The 26,360-nt window shown below is 39.6% G+C and overlaps 1 protein-coding gene across 2 annotated transcripts; it reads right to left on the bottom strand.

Annotated features, from left to right (window-relative positions):
- Positions 1-12,969: 12,969 nt before the first annotated feature.
- Positions 12,970-14,501, bottom strand: LOC149172344 (ASI1-immunoprecipitated protein 3-like). 2 transcript variants are annotated; one of them, XM_089427697.1, is made up of 2 exons: positions 13,583-14,501; positions 12,970-13,463 (listed from the first exon to the last, which is right to left on the bottom strand). In XM_089427697.1, the coding sequence occupies exons 1-2, from the start codon at positions 13,949-13,951 to the stop codon at positions 13,407-13,409; spliced, it is 426 nt and encodes a 141-aa protein (XP_089283823.1). In that variant the 5' UTR covers positions 13,952-14,501; the 3' UTR covers positions 12,970-13,406. The 2 variants fall into 2 exon arrangements, with proteins under 2 accessions (XP_089283823.1, XP_089283822.1); XM_089427696.1 differs by having other exon boundaries at positions 12,971-13,364; positions 13,583-14,481.
- Between the last annotated feature and the right edge of the window lie 11,859 nt (positions 14,502-26,360).

Below are 26,360 nucleotides of genomic sequence, written 5' to 3'. Positions count from 1 at the left end.
TACGAAACTGCGCAAGTACCTAAGAGATCATACCCGCGCTGCGAAACTGCGCAAGTACCAATGACATGACATGACATAACTAACCATGATGGAAGATGACTAATGCCCTTGCCTTTACACGAATTTCATTCATAACTCTTGAATTTCAAAATTTGAAATTGACATAAGTTAACATACTTATTTACAAGACCTCAAGACTTTATAAAAACTTATGGATAATTAACATATACATGAACTATAGATTCTAGTGATAACAGGGCATCTGGTCATCCACTGTTCCATCCTCATCTGCAGATAAATCCAATCCAGACAAAAAGTCAGCAACAACATTTTCTTTACCTGGTTTGTCAACAATAGTCAAATCAAACTGCTGCAACAAAAGTAACCATCTAATAATACGAGCATTCACATCTGGTTTATTCATTAAATATCTAATTGCAGCATGATCAATGTGTACAAATGTTTGATAGCCAGTGATATAATGTCGGAACTTTTTCAGTGCATGGACCACGGCCAAGAATTCTTTCTCAGTTACAGTGTAATTCAGTTCTGCCTTGGATAAGTTTTTGCTGACAAAATAGATGGCATATGGAAGTTTTTGTTCAACTTGTCCTAAGGCTGCCCCTATGGCTTTGTTCGAGGCATCAGTGTGGATGTGGAAAGGTAGGGCCCAGTTTGGACCTCTCAAGATTGGGGCAGACACCAACTTGTCCTTTAATTCATTCAGAGCCTTCTGACAATTGTCAGTCCACTGAAACTCAACATCTTTCGCCAAGAGGCCAAACAATGGCGAGGCTAGCTTGCTGAAGTCTTTAATGAATCTCCTGTAATACCCTGCTAATCCTAAGAAACTCCGAACATCTCTTACCTTCTCAGGAGGTGGAACCTTCTTGATGAGAGCAATTTTGTTAGGATCCACCTGTAACCCTTGGCAAGAAATGGTATGGCCTAGCACGGTCCCTTCAGTCATCAAGAATTCACATTTTTCAGGGCTAAGGGACAGGTTCATCTCGATGCACTTGGTTAGGACTTTTCCCAGATTGGACAATGCTTCCTGGAAGTTGGACCCATAAGGAGTGAAGTCATCCATATAGATTTCCACCGCATCATGGACCAGCTCAGAAAAGATGCTCAAGACGGCTCTCTGGAAGGTGGCAGGAGCATTGCATAGTCCAAAGGGAAGAACTCGGTAAGCAAAGGTACCCCAAGGACAAGTGAAGGTGGTCTTATCTTGGTCTTCCGGGCTGATCTGGATCTGGTTATACTCGCTAAACCCATCCAGGAAAGAGAAAAACTTCTTTCCTGCCAGTCCATCCAACACTTGATCTATGAAAGGTAGAGGAAAATGGTCTTTCTTGGTAGCTTTGTTCAGTTCTCGGTAGTCCACACAGATTCTCCACTTCCCATTTTTCTTGGGAACCAACACCAGGGGGGACACCCATTCGCTATCTGAGATGGGGTAAATGAATCCGGCATCCAATAGTTTCTGCAATTCTTCCTTGACGATGTCCTTAAGGGCTGGATTCATTCTCCTCTGGGGTTGCCTAACTGGTTTACAATCCTCTTTGATGTAGATGTGATGGGTACAGACCGAAGGATGGACTCCTTTCATCTCCTTATAGCTCCAAGCAAAAGCATCTAGATGACTGGCCAACAGACTACACAGCTCCTTTTCCTGGGAAGGAGATAGGGAGGAGCTGATCTTTAACGTTCTCTCAGGGCCGAACTCCACATTTTTGACTCTGGGAGTGATAGGATTGGTCGCACAAAGGTCCACTAAGGTGCTGACTTGGGCATCCTCCACCAATTCCTCTAAGGACAGTGCACTGGGAGGTGGATTCTGGATCAAGGTCTCAATCAAATCATCCTCGGTTGGGGGGTCTCCCCTAGTGGTGTCTAGGGTGCACAAAGGTGCTGAGTACACCTCATATTCTTCTCCTTCCTCCAACCAAAGTGGTAAGTCATGCTCTAATGAGGGTTGGGCAGGAGGGTATAGGACTAGCTGCTTGGACATAGGACCATTTTTGATGGTCATGTTTCCTGCACGACAGCTTATGTAAGCATCTGCAGTGGCTAACCAAGGCCTTCCCAAAATAAGAGGGTATCCAGTAAGCTTTGCCTTTGGTTGCAGAACCAAGAAATCTGCAGGGTATTCCCAAGAGTCAACAGAGACCAAGACATCCTCTACAATCCCTTCGGGAGTCACGGTGGAGCGATCTGCTAGTTGTAGGACTGTCGAGGTCTTTCTCAAGGAACCCTGAAGATTGAGTTTGAGCATGGTATCCCTGGTCATCACATTAATGGCAGCCCCTAGATCAATCAAGGTGTGAGGTATGATGGTGCCATTGATGTGGACATCTACTACAGGACTCCCAGGATCTAGATACTTTGGGCAGATGACTTGTCCCAACATAAGATCAGACAGTTGTCCTATGACATTGATGGTTGAAGCATCTCTCTTTCGCCTGCCTGGGTGTCTGAAACACTTTTCCTTAACCAGTTTGTTGTATATCGGTACATCTTTGATGGCTTGGAGAAGTGGTATTTTCACACACAACTGTTTGAGCTCTCCCAGAAGCTCATCCTCCTCTGGGTTGGGTTGTGTGGTGGCTGTTAGTCTCTCAGGAAAGGGTGGAATAGCCTTTGGTTCACTTTCTTGTTTATCTTCCTCGTCCTCTGGGGGAGGAGGTTGGCGATCCAGAAGAGTCTTTCCAGATCGCAGATTGATCTCCTGGATATCCACAGCATAGGTAGGGCATGATGTTTCCCCAGTATATACCTGCTGGGCCTGTCTGTTGTTGGGGTTCGGGTTCGGTTGAGCAGGCATTTGAGGTTGCCTTGGAGGAGCAGGAGGTAATGGTTGTGGTTGAACTGGTGGTGGAGGCAAAATGGCGGGAGGAGTATTGTACTGGGGCCTCCACCCCGATTGAGGTGCATTCCACTAAGGTTGTGGCTAGGCATGTGAGTGATACGACTGAGTAGTGGGTTGAGTATGGTACTGAGGTGGGTAAGACCATGGAGGAGGCATAGACTAGGAAGGATGAGCAGGGGGACCCCAGGAAGGCATAGGAGTAGATTGGTTGGGGTTGTAATAAGCTTGGGGTGTCCCTTGCATCCCCTGTTGGTAAGGTCTAGGTCCTTGAGGCCTCCTTTGGTTGAGGAAATAGAGAGGTTCAGTGGGTGCTTCTGTCCCTTGATACATGGCTTTAAGCCTAGGTAAGGTTGGACATTGGTTTGTGGGGTGGTCCTCCTCACAAACAAAACATACTTCAACCGAGTGTAATGGGCATTCGTTCTTGGGATGTTTCCTCGTACACCTAGGGCAGAAGATAGCCAAGGCCCTCTCAACTTCCTCTTTCTTCTGCTGGATTCGGAATGTATCAAGTTGCATGGCAATGGTCTGTCTCACCTCACTCTTGAGATCCTCTAATTGATTTGCAAACTCATGTTTGGAGAAAGGAATACCAGCTGAGAGGGGGTTTCCTCTACCTCTTTTCCGGGCTGCCCTAGAATGGTTTCTAAACACAGTCTTTATGTCCTCATAAGGTAGTTGGTAAATATCTCCTCCAGCTAGCATGTGAAGGGTATCTAAGATGTCTTCAGGGACTCCTCGGAGCAGAACCAACTTGAGGGATTCAGGGTCAAGTGTGCACCTGGCCCGTTTATAGCTAAGTTGGAACCTTTCCTCGTAATCCTCTAAGGACTCATCATTCCCCATGGTCATCCGAAAGATTTCTCCCTTGGTTTCCTTAGACCTACAGTAGTCCCAGTATTTGGTATTGAAAGCTTGCTGCATCTGAGCCCAAGTAGTGATACTGTTCCCAGGTAAGCCCATGAACCAGCGTAATGCTGCATCCTTAAGGGTTGAGGGGAAGAGTTTCAGTTTCTGCTCATCTTCAGTATAGTCATAGGTTCGACAAAGGACAGAAAACTCAAACAGGAAGGTATCAGGGTCCTCAGTAGTCAGTCCATGGAAGTGAAGTAAAGCAGAAGGGCTTATGTTCTTCATTTTCATGTCTCCATTGGTCTCTCAGATGGGGAAGGCACCTTCTATTCTCTCATCTTCTCCCCTATGGTCAACCATGGCTTCAGATGGAGTGTTCTCTAACTCTTCTTCTGCTATAGGATCTTCGTATATCTCAGGAGGTTCGCCTATAGGTTCTTCTGGATCACTGTCACCAAAGAAGAGAGAAGGGTGACTCAGTGATGTGGTGGGGGTGTTGGGTAAGAATTTGCCTGTTTTATCTCGATTCCTACGAGGCATGAAATGGAAAGACTTTTGATTGCTTTTGTTTTTTTTCTCTGGTACCTGCAAAAACTGAAACAGATTGAACTACAACTAACTATCTTGCTGAAATGAAAATGCAGAATTGAAATGAAAGCAGGAAAGGACTAATCTATTTTGCTCAAATGAAATTGCAGGAATTGAAATGCTAGTCTACGCTTGCAGAATTGAAATGCTAATCTACGCTTGCAGAAATGAAATTGCGGAATTGAAATGTTAATCTATGAAAGCAGGAAATGTCTATGCTACTTTTGCAGAATGGAAATGAAATAAACTACTTAGCAGAAGGCGAGAGTAGGAAAAGTAGAAGAAAAGCAACAATTACTAATACTCTGACGCTTCCCCGGCAACGGCGCCAAAAAGATGGTGGGCTCCAGTATTGTAGCAATAATGCTACAACTCCTGGAGTTTCCTTCTCTAATTTTATCAACCCGGTAGTTCGTAACAAACTTGGAAGCGACGGTGTTGTATGCACAAGTACTAGCTCTTGCCGCAGCTGTCACTTGGTCAGCTGGCACAAGTCCGCTAGGGGCTCAAGCCAACTTCTATGAGCTCTCAGAAGAAGCTTTTTAATCGATGAACGAAAGCTAACTCAAAGGAAATTAACCTACTTTGCAAAAATGAACTGAAAGCCAACAAGAAATGAAAACCCTAGCAAACCATAATTCTACCAGCTAGTCCTACTGATGCAACGGTGAGAATGCAAACTACTGAAAGTGATGCCATTACTTCTATTAACGTGAGGTGCATGTGTCTAGACTACTTTTATCTGAAGAGAACATATTTTTGTATTTTTGTTCAAGTTGTTGGAATTATTATGCGTGTGCTTCTAACTGGGTCTTGACTGTGCAGGGATAGATCAAGGGGAGGAATGCTTGGAAGAGGTCAGGAAGGCTCAGAGAGGGTCTAAGGAATCCCTAACATCCTTTCAGAGAAGTTCACAAAGTTTAGATGCCTAGCAACCGTGTTTATGAGTTTCTACAGGAAGTCTGCAGGGGTTCTACAGGATGTTCAGGATTTCTACAGGAAGTTCAGTAATTCCTACAGGATGTTCTACAATTGGATTTTTGGGTGATGGATGAGTGGAAGAGGCTGCATGGATGGATAGGGAGGTAGGAGGGGGGTTTGTAATGACTTAGGGACAGAGAGATGGGATGAAGAGGGGGTGTGCAAAGCTGGTTGGTCTAAAGGAGGGTAGAGGGAATGGAAGGCCGAAAAGGTAGAATAACGTGGGTAATAGAATGGTTGAGAGATAGGGGTCTAATTGGGAGATGAGTAGCTGGCCTAGGCACGGTTTAGAAGGATAAGAGAGTGAGGGAGTAGTACTGCACAGTGTAACCGAAACAAATCATCCACGTCCTGCACATAACCGAAATATCATGATCCTATTCTAACTGTTTAGTAAAACCAAAGAACAACAACGTTATTGCTAAGGAAAATCATGCATGGTACTGCAGCAAAGAATTATTCCACAAGATCTGAACGCATGGACAACTATTACAGCGAAAACATTGTATCAAAGATTGCATGAACATGTAAAACACTGTTTTTGGTGGGTGGCACTGTCTGCAATTCCAGCCCCTAAACAGAGGTGAAAATGAGTGTGCAGTCAACCCTTTTTTGGAACTCTTATTAACTCCAATCTCTTTACTCTATTCTAAAACTACTGAAGCAACTATGTTCATAAAACTAACCTACTTAACCACACCAAGAAATTCAACTCAGCAAACTGCGTTTCCAAATGCATGTAAAGGAAAAGGAATACAATGCTGAAAGAAAGGTAACAATACAAAGGAAGGAGGCCTTAGGCTCTCAGGTTGGGCCCAACCCCGAGAGCTATGGCTCCTTTAAGAACGCAGAACTGAACTCAAATCTGCCTGCTTTCCATTAAAAGATAACAATCATAAGTCAAATAACATGCCACTAATGGCTTACAAAAGAGCAAAACAGAGCTATTAGCTCGTAGTTCAGAATGTGCAACATGGTTTCAAAAGTCCTTTTTGAAGGCTACAGCCTCATCATTTATACATTACGAGGGCCAAGCTGGCCTCCTAAATTAGTGGGATTTGGCTGACCAAACTAAGAGTGATCTGCTGCTTTCTCAAAATCCGTTTGGCTGCCTTCTAACTCGGTGGTTGACTGTTGGAGCTCGGAGTTGGGGGTGAAGATCATGAGGAAGGCCATTCAATGCTGTGGACAACCTTCCTACAAAATCTCAAACCCATCTTGGCTATCTCCTAGCCCACATCTGCATGGTTTTGCTCCATTAATTGTCAAAAAACCTGAAATAAGCACGTGTTAGCCACCTAGGAATAGTGACTGCCCTCATTCGTACAAATGACATAAATATACTAAGAAAATGATGCATAAGTCATGAAAAATGAAGGGTTGAGCAAGGGTAGTTAGGCCAAATGAGCCCAAAATGTTACCAAATTTGGGGCTCATCAGTAGGATCATTGCCTAACTGTTGGTAGGAGTGTTGGCATTGATGTCAACTAGAGTAGCTCAGATGCTTGGCACAACAGATGTTGGAAGTGATGGCCCAAGAGGAATCTCATGATAGTTGTAGGTTTCATGAAGAAAATCATCACAATAGCAGAATTATTGGAGAAGCCATCAAATGATGATTACAGTGATGGACTAGATGGAAGTCCATGGTAGTTGCATGCTTCATGTAGAGGATCACCTTGGTGGTTGTGAGTTCAGTTGTCCAGAGAGTCAAAGAGAAGAGTAATGACAGAGAGTTTGGAGCCATCTTATAGGTAGAATATGGGCTCAAAACCTACATCGGACCTTCTCCATTGGAAATTTCTCTAGAAGAGCTTTCCAATGATATGCAGAAGTCCAAAACTAGACTCCTGGATCAAAAGTTATGGCTTGCCGATGATCAGGGACTTGAAGTCCTAAAGAAAACTGGAATATTGGAGGTCTAGGATATCGAAGATTGACACATCGACGTCTCGACATATCAGAGATCGGAAGATCGTAGATTAACATATCAACGCATAGGTGATCAGAGGTCAGCATATCAGTGCATCGACGATCGAAGGCCAGCATATGGACGCATCGATGATCAGAGGTCAACATATCAGCGCATCGACGATAGGAGGTCAACGTATTGGTGCATTGGAATGTTGGAGGTCAGCATATCAAAGATATCAAATATTATAGGTGTGATACGTCAAAGTAAGCTATATTAGAGGTTGGAGGATATCGAAATCCTGAAGGTCGGTGTATTGGAACAATGACATATCAGGGATCGCAAAATCAGAACTTCGTCAAGTGAAGAACCTTTAAAAAATTGTGATATCAATAAGTGTTGATAAGCCTTTAAAAGCACTAAGGAATGCTAAAAGAGAATTAACAAAGGATTTCGGTGTAAAACCAAGGTTGACGGGTCCTCCTCTATCACCTCTAACAGGACAAAAGGTAGGAGATGACGTATAGTGGCAGCTGACGTAGACATGACATGGCAGTACGAAATGACACGTGGCAGGCATATTCAACCATACAGGGTGACACATGTCACCTCTAAGGAGTCATCACGTGGCAATGATTACATCATATCGGAAGTCGACGATCGGAGGATTGAAGATGTCAGAACTCTATAATATATCAAGTGCTGAAAAGCTCCGATATAGAGGGCTTCCAATATGGGCTGGCACCATGGTCACAAAGACTCAAAGAACCAAAGGCGTGGAGCTAAGGCCGAACACCAAGAGCTATGGGCTATATCAGAAGTGGGAATATCGCAACTACAAAGTTAAATCCCCGATTTGAAACTTTCGATTAGAGGGGCTTCGATATTTTGCTAGTGCATGGTCAAGAAGAATTTAAAGGACCAAGAGCATTAAGCACTTAACAAAGGAAAAATAGCCTCGACAGGATAAAAAACGCTCTAGCACCTCAAGGCTAAGCGACAGGTCACAACCCTCGATCCTATGGTGAGAAATGCAAGAAGGGCTAAGCGGAAGGAGCTCATCATATCAGAGGTCAACAATAAGAAGATTAAAATACTACACCTTGTGAAGATTGCGATATGGAATCGCTTCGATAAGGAAGTATAGGGCTTTAAAGAGCGCATGGGTCAGTAGCTATGAAGTTGAATGTGGGAGTAGAGGAGTTGGTCTAAGGAGTAATGGTGACTGTCAACGATTGCTGGTTCAAGGGAGCAAGGACCACAATCTTCAGGAAAGAGTGTTGGGTCCTCCTTGAGAAGAGACAAGCCATCACTGTGCTCTGATGCACGTCTTCAGTGAGTTAAATGGAAGTATGGGACTCATGAAGCAGTGTGCAGGTCATATGAGAATTAATTTCTTAGCATGGAACTCCATGCAGTCATGCGATCAAGGACTGCAAGGTTGATCTCTGTTTCTGCACTATGACAAGAAACAAATAGGAGATGCACAATGGCAAGAAAGGCCATGCCTGAGTACAATTGAGAAGCCATGCTGAAGGACAACCAAGCCATGTGAAACCATGAATAAGCATGGAGAGCCTCACTGACATGAGAGTTTCACACAGAGAGGACCGTGCTTGGTTGATGTGTGCAGGTGGACTGAGAATTCATTCTCAGTATGGAGAAACTGTCAATTTCCCATTCTCGTGGTTAATGCAATGACAAAGACCAAGGTAGATGAAACAACATAATGGAAGAGCCATGTCGAGGTACACTCACGCAGTGTGAATGCAGGACAGAGTAACAACATCGATCAAGGGGAAGTAGAGGAACAAAACTCAGGATCTCAAATGAACAATGAGGGGAAAGAATCATAGTTACAAGTGAGCTAAGTGGAAAAGCTCTGAGTGAGTGCACTGTTGTGTAAGGTTGAGAGAGAGCTAGTTCTGCAGAGAAACGTTGAGAGTGCCTATGTAGAGGTAAGAGACCCCGAGAGTTGCATTGCTATGTGTAAGGTCGAAAGTTTCCTGTGCACTATTGTGAGCAAGGTCGTAGTTGCCTGTGCTGTGTGAGCAAGGCCGAAGTCACTTGTGCTGTGTAAGAAAGACTGAAAGTGCCTATGCTGCGAGAAAGATCGAAGGTGCCTGTGCAGAGAAAGAAGAATGAGAGTTAATATTGTGATGTGGAGAGCAAGAAGTCGAGAGATAAGTGCATGCTGATGAAGAGCAGAGAACAAAGAGATGCATGGACGATGATGAGTGACTGTTGACTAAGCAGATCAATAGGGTGTTGCAGAGTGAGCAGAGAACAAAGCTGAGATCAGGTAGAGTGGCTGCCAATTATAGAGAACATATAGTTCCTATTTGAGTGTGGGTTGGTGCCTCCTACAAGTTGGCTTGCAAAAATCCAAAGAGCTGCAAGTTGGTGCTTGCAAAAAATATGTGAGGTCAGTGCCTCACATGACGCTTCTAGTAAGATGGACAGGTGTCTACAAAAGAAGGGAGTTGGTGCTTCCTGCTAGTCGGTGCTAGCAAACAATCAAAGAGAGTTGGTGCTTCCTGTGAGTGGGTGCTCACAAAACAGATTGATGTAATAGAGTAGGTGCTCTTATTTATATCAATAACAACAAGAAGCTTCAGTGATTTTTTCCCGAAAGGGTTTCCACTTAAAACCTTGTGTCTCATGTGTATGATGCTCATGGTGTATATGCTTGTATGTTGATTTCATGTTGCTGCCATATTAGATATTGTTGTTGATTATATGGATGGGTGCCAAGCTTGAATAAGAAAAGTAAATAGGCTTAAAGAGTTAAAATTAGCCTTAATACTGATTCACCCCCCCTCTCAGTATTATCATTTTTTGCAACAAAGACTACTCATTGAGCCTTATCACGACGAGCTAAAGATGTCCCCCCATGGGATTTGAAACTAGGTGGAGGGGATAACATTCCATTGTCCCAACCACTGGTGATTTCTAATCCTATCTTGCACAACTTCATGTAATATTGTCCATATCTCCTTTGATGATCGCTAATTTAGAGGTGTGGAGCAACATCTGCACATTCTGAAAATTTGGTAGAACCTATTGTAAACATTTTTCTTCCTTTAGTTTTCAATATTGTCCTTGAAACCTTCTCTCTATGATTTTTGTTTATCCTGCAACTTATCTCAAATCATGGTTAGTCTTTAACTCCTTTATGCAAGAAAACAAGAAAAATCCATAGAAACTGAAATGATAAAGGAACAGATAGAGCACATTAACTTTTTAATGTATTGGTTGGAGGAATATGGTTTGATATGCTTGAATTTAGTCATGTATGGGTTTCTCAAGACAATATTTTCTCTAGTTAGACCCTCTTTCACATTTTCCATCATTTAACAGTGTTACATTCTCACTTTGCATTCAAAATTTTATTTCATAATTTTTCATGTGGTAGTCTAATTATTCTAGACTATTTTCTGCTCAAATTTGCCTAAAAATATGACATAAATTTATTGAAATCGCAAGTTTGAGTAGTGGATTGATTGCTCTAGGGTTTTCAGGGTCCTAAGTCCATTTATGTATTAAAAAACACATTTTAAACAACAAAAAATCATAAAATTACCAAAAATGATTTAGCTGAATTCACATTGCCCTAAGGTTTTCAAGGTGCTGAGTTGATTTATGTATTAAAAAACACATTTTAAACAACAAAAAATCACAAAATTACCAAAAATGATTTAGTTGAATTCTGATTACCCTAGGGTTTTCAGGGTGCTTAGTAGATTTATGTATTAAAAAACATATTTTAAACAACAAAAAATCATAAAATTACCAAAAATGATTTAGCTGAATTGTGATTGCCCTAGGGTTTTCAGGGTGAGGGTGCTGAGTCGATTTATGTATTAAAAAACACATTTTAAACAACAAAAAATCACAAAATTACCAAAAATGATTTGGTTGAATTATGATTGCCCTAGGGTTTTTAGGGTGCTGAGTCCATTTAAATATTAAAAACACATTTTAAACAACAAAAAATCACAGAGTTACCAAAAATGTTTTCGCTAAATTCTAACCAAAAACTCCAAAACTTAAAATAGTTACACAACATCATTTTTCATCATTCAAATTATTAACACTCTATCTTCTCAATAAACTAAAATACTCGTAAAAAAAATAAAAAATAAAATAACTAGCGATTGTCCCAAAAGGTACAAAAAGAGGCTGATAGGATTATTAAATTAGAATTGTTGAATTTCTCTAGAAGAGATGTTGGTTCAAGCCTAACAAATGAGCAATTTGAGCTAGCTAAAGGCCTTCTAATTGTTTTTTATTATTGTAAAATTATATTGATAATTCATTGGTTTTACTTTCAAAAGCTTGAAGGAATTTGAAGAGTAGGTATAGAATTACTTTGTGGGATTTGATCCCAAAATCCTTGATTTGTAGATATATACTCAATTTAATGTTAATTGGTTGAAACCCTACACAAATGTTTGATATAAGAAAATAAGCCGAAAAGGTTGAAAGTCTTAATTGGTTTGTGGAAAATCTTGTTTTCTTGGACTGGATCATTGTGCAATTACTTTTCTTTAGATGTTTTGTTTATATCTATATTACACGGAACACATTGAATGTCTTATTTCATTTTAGAGTAAGTTAATTACCCAAAATTAAGAAACCTCTATAGATGGCCAAGCATCTACAAAGCTTTCTAGTGACCAAGGCAATAACCACCATGACTATCCCCTACCATTTGACAATGCTTCTCTACCCAACCAGATTGAATACTTAGGGAGCGAAAAGCAAGCCAATTACACAAACAAATTTCCTTTGGAAAGAATTATGCACATACATAGAGCAAAATCCAAATACTCTACCAAGAAGAAAGAAAGTTGTCCACACAAATTTTCATTTTTAATTTATGGAAACTTATGATTTGCTATGTTAATAAATCCAAAACATTCTTAATGTAAATACACGTTTAGATGAAAAGGATAAAAAAGATAACATTGTAACATATTATAAGCTCACAAATATATCAAAGTTAGAGATATGTATAGAGTACATTACAACATCACCGTTGAAACCAAAAATACTCTTCTCATGATTCTGCTCACAAATCACGAGCACCTCGAATGTGTCAGCTCTGTAGTCGATCTCTGATTGAATCCCGAGAAGTTTTGAAGCCTCGACACCCCCCTCATATGACAAAAAAAGAAAGAGAGGCCGATAAGATTATTAAATTGTGATAATTTCAAAGACATGTACAATCCTAGATGAATATAGGATTAGGCATTGGGTTAGTTTCATAAGTTAATTGTTGCCTGCTATAAGGAATAGTCCCGAAAAAAGTACGTCTTTCAAAATAATAAATATACAACCAACCAAATTGAAAGAACTACTCTGAGATCAGACATAATACTTTAATCATTGAGAGGATCAAGATCAAACCAATTCCAAATTTTTAAGTGCGTGAGTAAATGTTATAACTCACTGCTTGGGCATTTTAAAACAACAAATTGTATCATTGAATTTTTTTGCAAACTGCTATCATTGAAATTATATAACTGATTACTGGCTAATCAGACGAAAACTTTTACATAAACAAGCCATCCTACAAAATAGTGCTAAGGAAGAAATCATTCACAAAAGTTGCACCTCCCCTTATATCTCTTTATTTAAATCCATGTCACTGTCAAATAACTTAATCTCAAAAGTCAGCCTGGACAGGATTCCAATCAATAAAACAAAAGACACTCCCCTTCCGGAGAATTCAACAAGAATGGGACCTTGGCACAACAAATCCATTTAAATTTTAAACCTTCAATTTAACTTTGTTCACCAATGTAGAGTAATCCTGGACTGCTTTAAAATTGGAAATTAGCTCCAAATAGCAATTATATCAAATGGAAAAAGTGGGAAAAAGATGTTCTGAAATGCAAGTTGGAGGGAAAAGAAAAAATAAACAAAAACAATTATCCAATATCTGCAAGATATGTTTCACTTGTAAAGAAGAACTTTTACAACATCCAGTATCTGATTTCTTTAGGGACCAACGACCTGGCATCAATAGATATGATGCTAATTGAATGTCTTTTGTCAATAATATGAAATATCAAAAATATTCATCAATTTAATCCTCTTTGTGAAACCTCGATCCTTGAGTCCAAATAACTTTGGACGTGTTATATACTTGCACTGCATCATAGACAAATTTGAACTTTGATCATCAGAGGCTGCTCATAGGCTGATTCTCAAGTCATTGAGGACAACAATACTCCTCCAAAATAAACACCCCTTCAAACATGTATTTAGCATACCCAGCATGACATTTAGATATACAAATAGAAAAAATGAAAATCTAAACAAGTGCCCTATTTCCATCATTTAACCAGGTATGGTGTGGGAAAACTTACATCAGTGTAGTCTTGATCAGTTAACCACCATAAACACCTGTTCGTAGTGTCATAAACTCTCCTACACACAAATGAAGATATGCCTGAAGGAATTTCAACGCCTTTCCTGAGAAATGCAACTTTACATGGATGAAGCAATGAGGCAGTTGATATCTCATCTTTGTGAAATGAATAGAAGACCTCGTTTGGTGCAGCTTCAAGCAAAACCCCTTTGCCTACCTTAACATCAGCTGGTCGATAAAGCCAGTTTACACTTAGCTTCACGTGACCCTCTTCATCTGAAGTCAAGCAATGAATAATCCCAATGAAAGGCGGTGCATTACCAGCCTGAAAAAAGTGCACAATCTCCGACGCTGATTTTACGGCCATCCTGGAAATTCAAATAATTTCAAAATTCTCTTCATTCATCATTACAAAATATTAAGAAAAGAGAACAGATAAGCAAAACATACAAATCCTGTGCACCCAAAATAAACTGCCATGCCACAACATTCCAATTCAAAATTTATAATTACATTTATTTACATCATTATATAGAAAAGATATCGAATTGTCCACGTCATGAATGTCAATTAAATTGTAAATGCAAATGGAGAGAAATATGTTTACAGATATTTATTTACATTTATTGATACCAATATACAGAAAGATATCTAATTGTCCACATCATGAACGACATCAGGCAAATGCAATAACATGCAAATGAAGAGAAGCTACAAAACTAATAAATATTAGTCAATCTTTCCGTTTTCTCAATTTTCCCAATAAAGGGGAAAATACAAGTTTTCACATACAAGAAAATCCATAATTATATAAAACAAACTCTGACCTATGTATAAAGCTCTAACTCTACCACCGTGTGATAACTAATCATCTACTGAGCTCATCAATAGTAAAAGAGATATTTTCTATAGGGTGCCTTCCTCAGATTATGAGGTAGAGAATTTCTATTGGATTTGCTCGTAGGGTTGTGGATTGATTCCAAGATTCCCACATATATCATCATTCCTTCCCACATAGTTATTTAACTATTTTCATTTTCAGTATTGATCTAGGACCTTCAGGCCCTTCACACTCCCACCTTATACCTACACTGCATGTACTCTTTTCATTCCAATGAGTTTTTGATCATTTGCTGAACATTAATAAAAATTATCTCAAATAATACATCTGCTATTTGTGTAGTGTCTCTCACCAAATGCAGTATCAAAGCATATCAGCGTTTCAGAATTTTGTATTCAGACCTTTTTAAAGTAGACTCTCGGAATACTTCCAAGGCTTCACAGTGATCTTGAATCACTTGAGAGCAGTTTAAGTCGTACAAATATGTAATCAGGCATTCCTGATAGCACCAGAAGAAGTATTATTAGAGGCTATTACCAAAGCGCAACAAAACCCCATCTAAAAACATGGACCCTCAAACTCACTACATACATTGGGAGTGCGAAAGATAACCTAATTCATATGGCAGTACTCTAAAAGTATGTCGCCAACTGCCAGATACAGAATATTGGATAAATCTAGTGTGCAAAGAAACCCAAATATGATGAACAAATGGCACAACACCACAAAAAAAGAGGTTGATCAAATGTATCTCTACAAAAGAAAAGTTCCATAAATCAAGCACAAACCAGAAATTCCATACAACACGGTGATTGATATCAATCAAGAGTCAACTTGCTTTGTGGGTAATACCAGGCATTCATTAACACGAAATTTGTTACACAAATCATCCTTAATCTCAACTCTCAATTTCTAGCTAAAAATGTCGACATAATAGGGCCATTTTCTCACCCTCCTATAACTACCCAATAGCAAATTCATCATCCTTCTAATTTATTCCTATTCTGTCAATCCTATCCAAACATTAGGCGCTCAGAGATATCCCTCCACCCACAACACATGTCTCCTTGCTATCCCTCCACGCACAACACAACATATGTCTCCTTACTGACCAATAACGCAGCACCACCCACCAAACAATCAACCTGCATAGAAATCCCCCTAAACCGACCGATGAATCCATTATAACACGTCATTTTTAGAAACAAATAGTTGAGGCCTGCCTGAAAAAGAACCGCTTCCGATTTGATGCACTGCATCTTTACATGTCAAGGTCACCATGACTTTCAACTGGTATTGGATGCAACTTTTGTACCAGTGGAATTTGAACTTGGATTGACATTATACCACCACCCCATACACTAGAGGATCTTAAATTGCGAATCCGTGAGATACTACTTTGATCCGCGAAAATCTTTCTTCCTGAAACACAGAAAAATCCGCTGGCATTGATTGGCAAAGAAGATTAGGTTTTCACGGAAAGCTCCTTCTGAAACCTAACAAAAACGAATCTAGAGGGAAAAAAACAAAGCGCCGCTCTAGGATACTTGATCTAACACCTATATATAAATAATATAATGAAAACTCCGGTATAAAAACATATACCCTCCATTTCTACACAATAAACTTGTTCTTATTATTGAATATGAAACCCTTGTAATCTGTTTTATAAGTTTGATTTATTTTCAAATCAATTCACGCAATTAAAATACAAAAGGTCGGTTAGATCATAAAGTTAGAGCATAAGATTACCTTAGAGAAAAACTTAACACTGGAAGAATCACCAACAATACCATGACTTGGGACAAGGAACATGCTCTGCTGCCATTGTTGCTCTTCACTCTATCGCTCATGCATAGCCTAGTATCTTTACCAATTTTCTCCTTTAAAGGAACAACTATTATTATTTTTTTCTCATTAACCTTCTAAAATTTTTGTTTCGTTTCCTAGCTTTATAGCCTCCATTCTTCGCTAAACCAGCTAAATCATAGCAATTCTCATGATCATTCGACAATCTTTCTTCTTTTTAGGGATTTTCCAATGGTACTTGCAGTTGAAGTAAGGGCATGCATGCAATGTAGTAGCCGAATATCAAAACCTATCGGCCTAAAAATCAGCAACAAAAAACAAACTTCAAATCAACGGTTGAAAGTGCCTCACCTGATCGATCGGAGCAGGGTAAAAGTGGTTGAAAGTGCCTCACGTGATCGATGGGAGCAGGGTAAAAGTGTTGACGAAGAAGTCGATGCTTAATTATGTTGATAGCCTAATTAAGGTAGGGTTGGGTCAGCGGCTGACTTATGGCATGGCAATGGCATGGATAACCACGTGGGTGCCACGTGGTAGGTTGTATTTCCCACAATCGAGGTTATATGAATTAATGAATATAATATAACTAAATGAGGTCAATATAATTTAATGAATATAAGTGAATCAGGTAAATGTGTAATTTAATAAATACATACATCTCAAAGAAATCCTTTGACCTAAAACCCAACAAAGAAAAAAAATGAAACTTAATAATCTTTGAAAATTTTCATCCTTAACCTGGCAAAAAGGACACCGAACAAAGATGACGAGCGACACACAGAGATATTCATAAAAATAACTGTCACGCACCATTACAGATCTAAATTTTTTTTTACTGCCGTAAAATATGCATATATATTTCATTGGATCTTTGCATCGAAAACAAATATAAACATCATTACTGTCGAACAATATAACAAGGAATACTTAATATTAAACATTCTTATGTTTAATGTATACTCCTACCCACTCATTCAAAAGTCTATAATGATTCACTATTCAATATCTATCCAAGCCCATGATTTGTTAACGATTTTGCTATGGTTGACTCATGATATGTCTCGAGTTTAACAAGCGGATTACCTTCAAAGGTGTGTACATTGGTGTTATGAGCAGTACTTCAATCATAAATGTTTTTATGGAATTTTCCATATACGTGTGCTGGTTTATATCTCCGAGGTAAGCTGAATGCCGGGAGTCCTGTCCGGCTCAAACGCTCACCCAGCTAGCCTGCTTTGCATCGTCCATTTGGCACGATGAATGGCCGGCCACCAGATTGCCATGTGCCTCCGCGTGCTCGGTGCTCCAAATGTCATACAGTCTGACATCTCTCGAACTTACCATTTCACAGTTGTTTTTTTCCCGGTTCAACTCCTGGTGATCGAACGATGGAAATGAGCCCGCCCAAATCGAGGGCTGACGTTGAGCCACGAGGCGGTGGGTGCTGTTAAGGTTTTTATTGCATTTTAACTCTTTTAGCTTGTTTCCTTTTTTCATTGTTGAGCAACCTCCTGTCACTCACAGCATCGTGGCACTCTGCTTTACTCTGAACCTCTACCTTCGCGGTCTGGTGCACAGCAGAATGCCTCTGCCTTTCGTTACCGGGTCAGGTAATAACTGATCTTTATTTCAAGTTTCCGCTTCTCTCATTTTCATGCTCATGTTCTACACAGGTGCTTGAGCTTCACAGCTCCGGTTATGGTTTCGATTCCTGCTAGTTTGTATACATCTACCTTCGTCGTTTTTCTTTTTAAAGATTTCTCAGTTTATGGTTATGTTGATATTTTCAGGAAGAACATTCGATGGCTGAACCAGCAGTGTTGGAAAGCCTTCTCCGCTTCTCTGCCATCCCAACTCCGGGTAAGAATTTTATGCATATAATCATAGGCTCGTTTGGCTTTTTCTGTGGTAATGGCTGAGCCGCTGTTCGTCTGAACAGGATGTCGGGGCCTGCTCTTATATTCGGAGTCCCTCCGCCATACACAGGGGTTTCCTCCCTTGGGAAAATTCTACGTTTCTCTCTCATATTTTGTTGTTGTAATTTGTCTGGTTTTCCGCCCGCATTCAGGCAGAAACCTCCGTTAAGAGGCGCTGTATGCCCAACTTGTATTGTATAACTTGTCTTTCTTACAATGGATTGATGCTCTTGAATGCGGACGAATGCTTCCGGTTGAAACAATGTTTTTGTTTATATGATACTGTTTTCGGTTTAATCTTGGTTAAGGAAGTTGTTACTGGTTACACGGAAATCTTTATTTGGCTCTAGTACTGTATTTCGATGTATTCTGGGCGTACTTGCCTTCTCTGTAGCTTTTACTGTGAATATAAGCTTGAATACTTATTTCTATTCGTTTTTCCAATGTAAATTCACTTCTATGGTTAAATCTTTTGTATCAACGATTCTGGCAATAGAAGCCCCTGCTGGCTATGTATATATATATATAAGCACAGCTTCGGCGACTCTTTTCAGAGCCGGGACAACTGTTAATATGTGTTACGCATGCATAGTGGTTACGGCTCTTCTTCCGTTCCTCGGTGACAGGGGTATTTCCGTCAGTTTATTTCTCTTTCTGCATGCATATGTATATTCTGCTAAATGTTTAAGCTATATATTTGCTAATGAATTTATTACTTCGAAGTACATGCTCTGTTCCGCAGACGATTCGTTCGGCCTGCGATTTTTCCTTGGTAAAAGGTCTGGTAATTTCGGGTATTTATTGTTGTTTTCGGTTTGAAATATAAACCCAACACCTATGCACAGTGTTGAATTCTTTTTGTTCCATACCCATCTGGGTTACAGAGAATGGCTTACACAGTAATCTTTCCCTGTTTAATATTCTTGCTATCGTTTATGCTACAGAGGTTTTGATTCGATATGTTTCGCTTTTGTTCTTTGTTTGAAAAATCCAGTCCCGTCTCTGCCGGTTGCGCAGAGGCTAGATTTTTAAAAGAAATGATTAAATCATTTCCCATTACCTTTACTTGCCTATCAAAGACCTTAAAAGAATTCCACAGGTTTAATGCTTTAGCAAGCCGTACCTGAATAGCAGCAAACCTTTTCGTAGCGCTTGTCAACCACCCGACCGTAGGAAGATCCTTCTCGATCTTCCACCCCCAAGCACTTCTGCAGATCTTCACTGTCTGCAAACCCTCTGGCGATGCCAGAGTCACGCTATCTGATCCTAACCAGACGTAGCGGATTCAGGAAGCCTCTCACTTCCAACACATGCTATCTGGTCACTACCAGACATAGCACCTAACCATTCCACTGCCATCTGATCCTTACCAGACTTGGCATTCCCCCTTTTCCTCCTGGGGTCTCAACCGTCACATGAAGGTAGTTAGGTTTTTCTCTTGTTTTAACTACCTCAACAGCTATTAACAACAATTAATCACATACTTAAATTAAACAGTGGTAGCACAATTAATTATCATAATAATTAACAGCAATAACAACAGAGTTATTATAATTTACCAAACAGAGTTTTAGTTCACAGTTAAATTTACTGTCTTACTCAACATTATCACTTCACTAGGAGCATTACATCTCCCCCTCCTGAAGTTCAACATCGTCCCGATGTTGCTGTTCACCCAGAAACAATCCGGGATAAGCTTCTTTCATACTCTGCTCATCCTCCCAGGTGGCCTCATCTGGCCCAAAGTGCTGCTACTGCACTTTAACCTAGTTGATGACCTTTTTCCGCAGCTCGACTCTTCTCCGATCTAGTAGGTTCACCGGCTTGACCAGGAACTCTCCTTCTGGTTCCACCTGAAACACATAATATTCAGATTAGCTGATTTCTAACATTCCATTTTGGTTTATGTTTATTTACAGAATTTTCTTACCTGAATGTGTTGAGCCTCAAACCTGCACTCATTTACCCATCCTCCCAATAGCCTTTTCCTACTCATTTCCTTCTTTTGTCATCATTTCCTTCATCAAATTGTTCAATTCATTGCATTATAGGACTTTTTTCACATGATTTGCTAATTGTGCTAATGATTGACTGTTGGTTTAGATTTTTGGTTCAAGTGCTGCAATTCCGCAGCTTATACAGGGTTTCCGCAGCCGATCTCTGATTCCGCAGCCGATCCCAGATTCCGCAGCCATTTTCTTATTTGCTATGCTCCAGGTGTCCTACAGGGGAAAGAGCCACATGGGCAAGTTTGTATGACTGTGTACATGGTGCGTGTGCTGTCAGCTCAGCCAAACTGGCCGTCTATACCCCTGGTCAACGCGGAGGCAACTCTGGTCAAATGGCAAGGTTGCAAACGGTGGCACGGCTCTATGTGTTCAGGTGGAGCACGGAACGCATAGCTGGCCTCTTCTTTAGCCACGAAGACTGCAGGGGACAAGAATCCAACAGCGGATTTATCAACCATGATGACCGTTTCCTAAATCCGTGCACGGTGCTGCTGAATGTGTCTTTTGCACAAGCTTTTAGTTAGCTTAGTTTACGCACAGAACAGTTTGTGTTCCTGCTATAAATAAAGCATTTCTACACGCTGATTAGTTAGCTTTTGGAAGTTAGTCTTTTCCTGTTGTTAAACTCTGTTTCAAGACTATTTTACATAGCATTTACGCTCCCCACTGTATTTTATTATGTGCTGATTTAATACCAAGAAGACAGTTCTGTTCTTACCTGCGTAGCTGATCTTTTTAATTGGTTGAAGTGGATGGAGGGCCCCTGTCTGCTACAACCATTGTACAGTAGCTTTTAAATTTATTTTCCCGCATTTCCTTTTATCAGTTTGTGTATAATAGCTGTACAAAATGCTTTTGATCTTCATGTTTTCCTCATGTACAATAGCTGTAAATACATTTGAGTTATGCTGATTCCATTTCTGCGTTTTTACTTATAACTGATCAGAGTGTTCTTGCAAATTTCTTAGGTACCCGGGACAGTTTTCTTATTTCTCTTTTTGCAGCTAATGGCAGTTGTGATCATCTTACCTAGACTACTGACCTTTGTTTTTGATTTCCATTAGTATTCTTACTTCAGTTTGCACTTTATTTTCTGTTCATAGTTGATCAAGTTGCTTATCCTTTGATGGCTCTTTTATCATAATCAACTAACTCTCAGTAGAGCCAGAATATCAATTAAGAACAGCTTGGTTTATTTCGTTTTGAGACTCACATTGCTAACCTGCTCATGACTCTTTCTTATATGATCAATCTAACTGAAGGCCGAAAGGTTGAGGAGAATTAAGTAGTGTGATTTGTCACTTAGAATGTACATTGCTTAAGATTTCATTGAAGAGTTAATGTAGATGTCATTTTCAATTTCATTTTTATCAGTAGTAGAGGTACTGGGCCAATGCCATTGGTCTTTTAATTGATGCTTTCATTTTCTTTGAAGAGTTAATTTCCTTTCAGTTGATTGTTTAAAGCTTTCTTGTAGATTACCTTTAAATTTTAAGAATCATTTAGACCCATCACAATCTCATACACTTCACTCACTTTATTTCACTTTCATCACACACTTCACTCACTTTATTTCACTTCCATCACATCACAATAGGAGAATTAGATTTCAAAAAAAAACCTAAAAAGATAAAAACGACAAAAACTTAAGAAATAGTTGCCTAAGTACATACAGTACACATCACTTCATCAGCGTACGAGCCCCGGGTTGACATTTAAAAGTTGCAATTTAGACATCACTAAATTGACCAAACATTTTGGCGCCGTTGCCGGGGAAGTGAAAATTAGGTAGCCAATTCTTAAAAAACAAATAAGAAAACTTCAAGAAAGGAAAATTAATAACCTCTCAAAGTATGCTCTCCTCTTGCACCTAGAGTGATCTGGAGGATCAGAAAAGAGAAAGTTATTTGTTTAATAGTTCCTTGAGTATGCTCTCTTCTTGCAGCTAGAGTGACCTGGAAGATCAGAAAGAGAATTATTATCCTGACTTGAAGGAAAATAAAAAATGACATGCATAGAGCAAGAGATTCTAGGGGAAGGTTTTTAGCTAGAGCTAAGAGTTCAATTTTTACAAGTCCATCTACTCCAAGGAATAGACAAGAGACACCTCCATCATCTCCAACCCATACTCCTAGTCCTAGGATTCCTGGAATTCAAGAGGCGATAGTTGACTCTCCCACACCATCAATTGAGTCTGAACAAGAAAGAGACCCTTTTCTAGGAGGACAAATTGTAATTGAAGAAGTAGAAACATCTGAAGAAGAGGGAGAAATTCCTTCTAGTTCACCCTTAGTAGAGGAACCAGAAAACTCTGAAGCCTCCAAGGGAACCATCATGACAGAGGAAGGATCAAATGGATTTGGTAGGGGAAGAGGTAGAGGAGGAGGAAGAGGAAACAATGGAGGAGGTCGAGGTAACATTGGGGGAAATAGGGATGGAGATAATTCATTTGGGTTTCCTATAGTTGATGAGGACTCCCGAGCCACCATGAAAAACATCTCACCATCTGTCCTCCCAAATTTCCATGGGATGAGGAATGAGGACCCTGAAACATTCCTATTTGAGTTTGAGGTCGTTTGTCGAACTTATGATTATTTAGAAGATTATCAAAAACTCAAACTGTTTCCTTCAACACTGAAAGGAGCAGCTCTGAAGTGGTTCATGGGATTACTCACTCAATCCATTAGGTCTTGGAATGATATGAAACAAACATTTTTGGATAGGTACTTGGATTATTGTATGCCCACCAATCATAAGGATGAGGTATTCAAAATGGTTCAAAAGGAAGATGAAAATTTGGAGGATTTGCTTGAAAGATTTCAATATAATTTGAAAAGAGCAAAGATGAACAACTTAGATGAGGAGACCTTGAAAGCCCTTTTGTTAAAATCCATTAGAGATGAATGGATAGACATCTTGAACATGATGGGGAAGGGAGACATATCTCAACTTTCACTCAATGATATAGCAGAACTATGTGTCCATCTCTCAAGGGGAAAATCTAAAACTCAAAAAGGGCCTAGAGATCCTTCTCTTTTAAGAGCAAACAAATCTGCAACTGGGTCAGTAAGTAGGGCTGAAATTGGTAGTATGCTTGATGAATTTAAAACTGACATCTTAGGGAGTCTTAGTGAACAACTAGACACTCTTAAGATTCACAATAAACAGAAAGCAGAAGCTGAGGCTTTGGCCATATTTTGCCCAAAGTGTAGAAAGAAACATGCTTTAAGGGAATGTCCCTTGGAAGCAAAAGTTGTAGAGACATGTGTAATTTGCTCAGAGAATCATGAGACCAAAGATTGTCCTTCAATCCCTGGACTCAAAGCTGTCTTTCAAGAAGATCCAAGTACACTTGAATCTCTCTGTTTCGTTGCAAGGCGACCTTGGTAGGGGCAGCAAAATCAAGGGTTTAACAACTCTATGAATTTCCAACCTCCACCAAATTGGAATCCTTGGCAACAACCTTAGCCACAACCACAAAATCATTTTCAAGCATGGCTACAAGGTATGCAGAATCCTTATGGTAGATTTGCTCAATTCTACCAATATCCTCCATCTTTCCAAAACCAACAAGTTCCACAACTTCCAAACCAAGCTCCACAACTATCATTACCATTTCCACAACAACAACAACCTTCTCATCAGAATCCCAATTCTCAACTCTTGCTTCCATTCCAACAGAAGTCAAATCAACTTCCTTCTCAGCCATTGCCAAACCCCAACAATAAGAATCCTCAAAATGCTTACATGATGGAGGGACAACCTTTTCCTACCTATATGATTGTTCCTCTCAATGAAGTACAACTCAGATCAGGTAGGGTCTTGGACAAACCTCCTATAAAATCTCCAGAACAAAGAATTGTTGAGGAAGAATCTCTTGAAACCAATAAGGGTACTGAAGCATCTCTTCAAAACCCAAACATTCAGAAAGGAAAAGAAAAAGAATTACCCCCCACAACTCCTATAGTTGAGCTACCTACATCTCTATCCACACCTCCTTTTCCTGAAAGATTACAAATTGACAAAGGAGTGGAAAAACAAATTTGGTTGCCTGACTATAATTTCCTAGATGAATTGAAAAATGTCTGTATCAAGATTCCCTTGTTACAAGCCATTAAGGAAATTCCTATCCTAGCGAAAACAATAAAGGAGTTGAGCCTTAAAAGACCAGGAAGGAAACCGAGAGATACCAGAAGGATCCACCTGGTGGGGAAAATTGCAGACATTATGATGGGAAAGATTACTATGCAGAAATATGTAGACCCTGGTAGTCCAATTGTCAAAACACATATCAATGGGGTAGAAATACCAAACACTTTGATTGACTTAGGGGCTGCTATTAACATTATGAGCAGACAAACTATGGAACAGCTAAAACTTCCTAACCTTCTTTTTACACCTACTTTGTTGCAACTAGCAGATCGATCAATTATTAAACCAGATGGTGTATTAGAAGACATTCCTGTCTCCCTAGACTCTTGGGAATATCCAGTGGACTTCATGATTTTAACTCCCAAGAGTAATCTAGGAGGACATCCTCTTATTTTAGGAAGACCTTGGCTAGCCACAGCTGATGCTTTCGTAAGTTGTAGGTCTGGGGATATGTACATTTCTGATGGTAATTCGACAAAGAAGTTCAATCTGTATCCTCCAGCAAAAGCAATCACAGAAATAGGAGACAATGAGTGGATTGATGATGAAGATACTATACAACCTGTCTTTACCATTTCTGAGATTAGTGAAGATAGTCAAATTCTGAATACATTAGAAAATTTTGAACCATCTTCAGAATATGACTCTACACAATTTCAGTTGGATTCTGACATAGAGTGTCTATCATCTAGAAAAATGTCTCTTTTCTCTATGGAAGAATTTGGTAGTTCTGCCATTGAGATCTTTCCAGGAAAAACACTAAACATCAATAAAAACTTGGAAAAATCACAACAGGAGGAGCTAACCAAACTCTTGCAAAGACATTCTACTGCATTTGCATGGGAGTATACCGATATGAAAGGCATTGATCCTAAGACTTGCATTCATCACATCTACATTGAGGAAAATAGTAGACCAATCAGACAACCTCAAAGAAGGATGAATCCAAATCTTAGGGAGATAGTGAAAGAAGAACTCCAAAAGTTACTTAATGTAAACTTCATTTACCCTATTTCAGATAGCCGGTGGGTTTCCCCTTTGGTTATAGTGCCCAAAAAGAATGGTAAATGGAGAGTTTGCATTGATTACAGAGAATTGAACAAAGCAACTTTGAAGGACCACTTTCCTTTACCCTTTATTGATCAAGTCTTAGATACTCTAGCAGGCAAAAAGTATTTCTCATTCTTGGATGGTTTTAGTGGTTACAATCAAATTCAGGTAGCACTTGAAGACCAGGACAAGACCACATTTACCTGTCCATGGGGAACTTTTGCTTACCGAGTACTTCCCTTTGGATTATGTAATGCACCTGCAACATTTCAAAGGGTAGTACTAGGAATCTTTTCAGATCTAATTCATGATTGTGTAGAGGTCTATATGGATGACTTTACAGTTTATGGTAATTCATTTGAAGAGGCACTAGAAAATTTGGAAAAAGTTCTTGTTAGATGTAAAGAAACAAATCTTTCATTAAGTCATGAAAAATGTTTTATGATGTTTACTGAAGGGATTGTTTTAGGACATCATATTTCAGGAGATGGAATTAAAGTTGATAGATCAAAAGTTGAAGTCATCTCCAAGTTACCTATTCCAAATTGTCAGAAAGATGTTAGAAGTTTTCTTGGGTTTACTGGGTATTATAGAAGATTTATTGAAAACTTCACCAAGATAGCATCCCCACTCTTCAAATTACTTACCAAAGACTGTGAATTCAAGTGGGATCCTGACTGTCAGTCTGCATTTGAAACTTTAAAAACTAGAATATCTGAAGCACCCATTTTGAGAGGGCCAAATTGGAAACTCCCTTTTCACATTTCAACAGATGCTTCAGATACAGCTCTAGGAGCTGTGTTGGGTCAAAAGGATTTAATTCCTTATGCCATTTATTACACCAGTAAAAATTTGACTCCCACTGAGTTAAATTATACTGTGATTGAGAAAGAGTTCTTAGCCGTTGTTCATGCAATCAACAAGTTTAGACACTACATAACAGGCTATGAAACTTTTGTCCATACTGATCACTCTGCAATTAGGTATCTCATGAACAAA

The sequence above is a fragment of the Pinus tabuliformis genome, chromosome 4_2 (genome assembly GCF_031772625.1).
Source record: "Pinus tabuliformis cultivar Carrire ecotype Pingquan chromosome 4_2, CPIR1, whole genome shotgun sequence".
NCBI classification, from domain to species: Eukaryota; Viridiplantae; Streptophyta; class Pinopsida; order Pinales; family Pinaceae; genus Pinus; species Pinus tabuliformis.
This window is presented reverse-complemented; position numbering and strand designations above follow the sequence as displayed.

Excerpts from the sequence above, each read along its gene's own strand:
- LOC149172344 (XM_089427696.1), bottom strand. The coding sequence starts at position 13,951 with ATGGCCGTAAAATCAGCGTCGGAGATTGTGCACTTTTTTCAGGCTGGT. Across the intron at positions 13,365-13,582 it reads CTGATCAAGACTACACTGAT|TGCAAGTATATAACACGTCC; the intron begins GTAAGTTTTCCC and ends TCTATGATGCAG.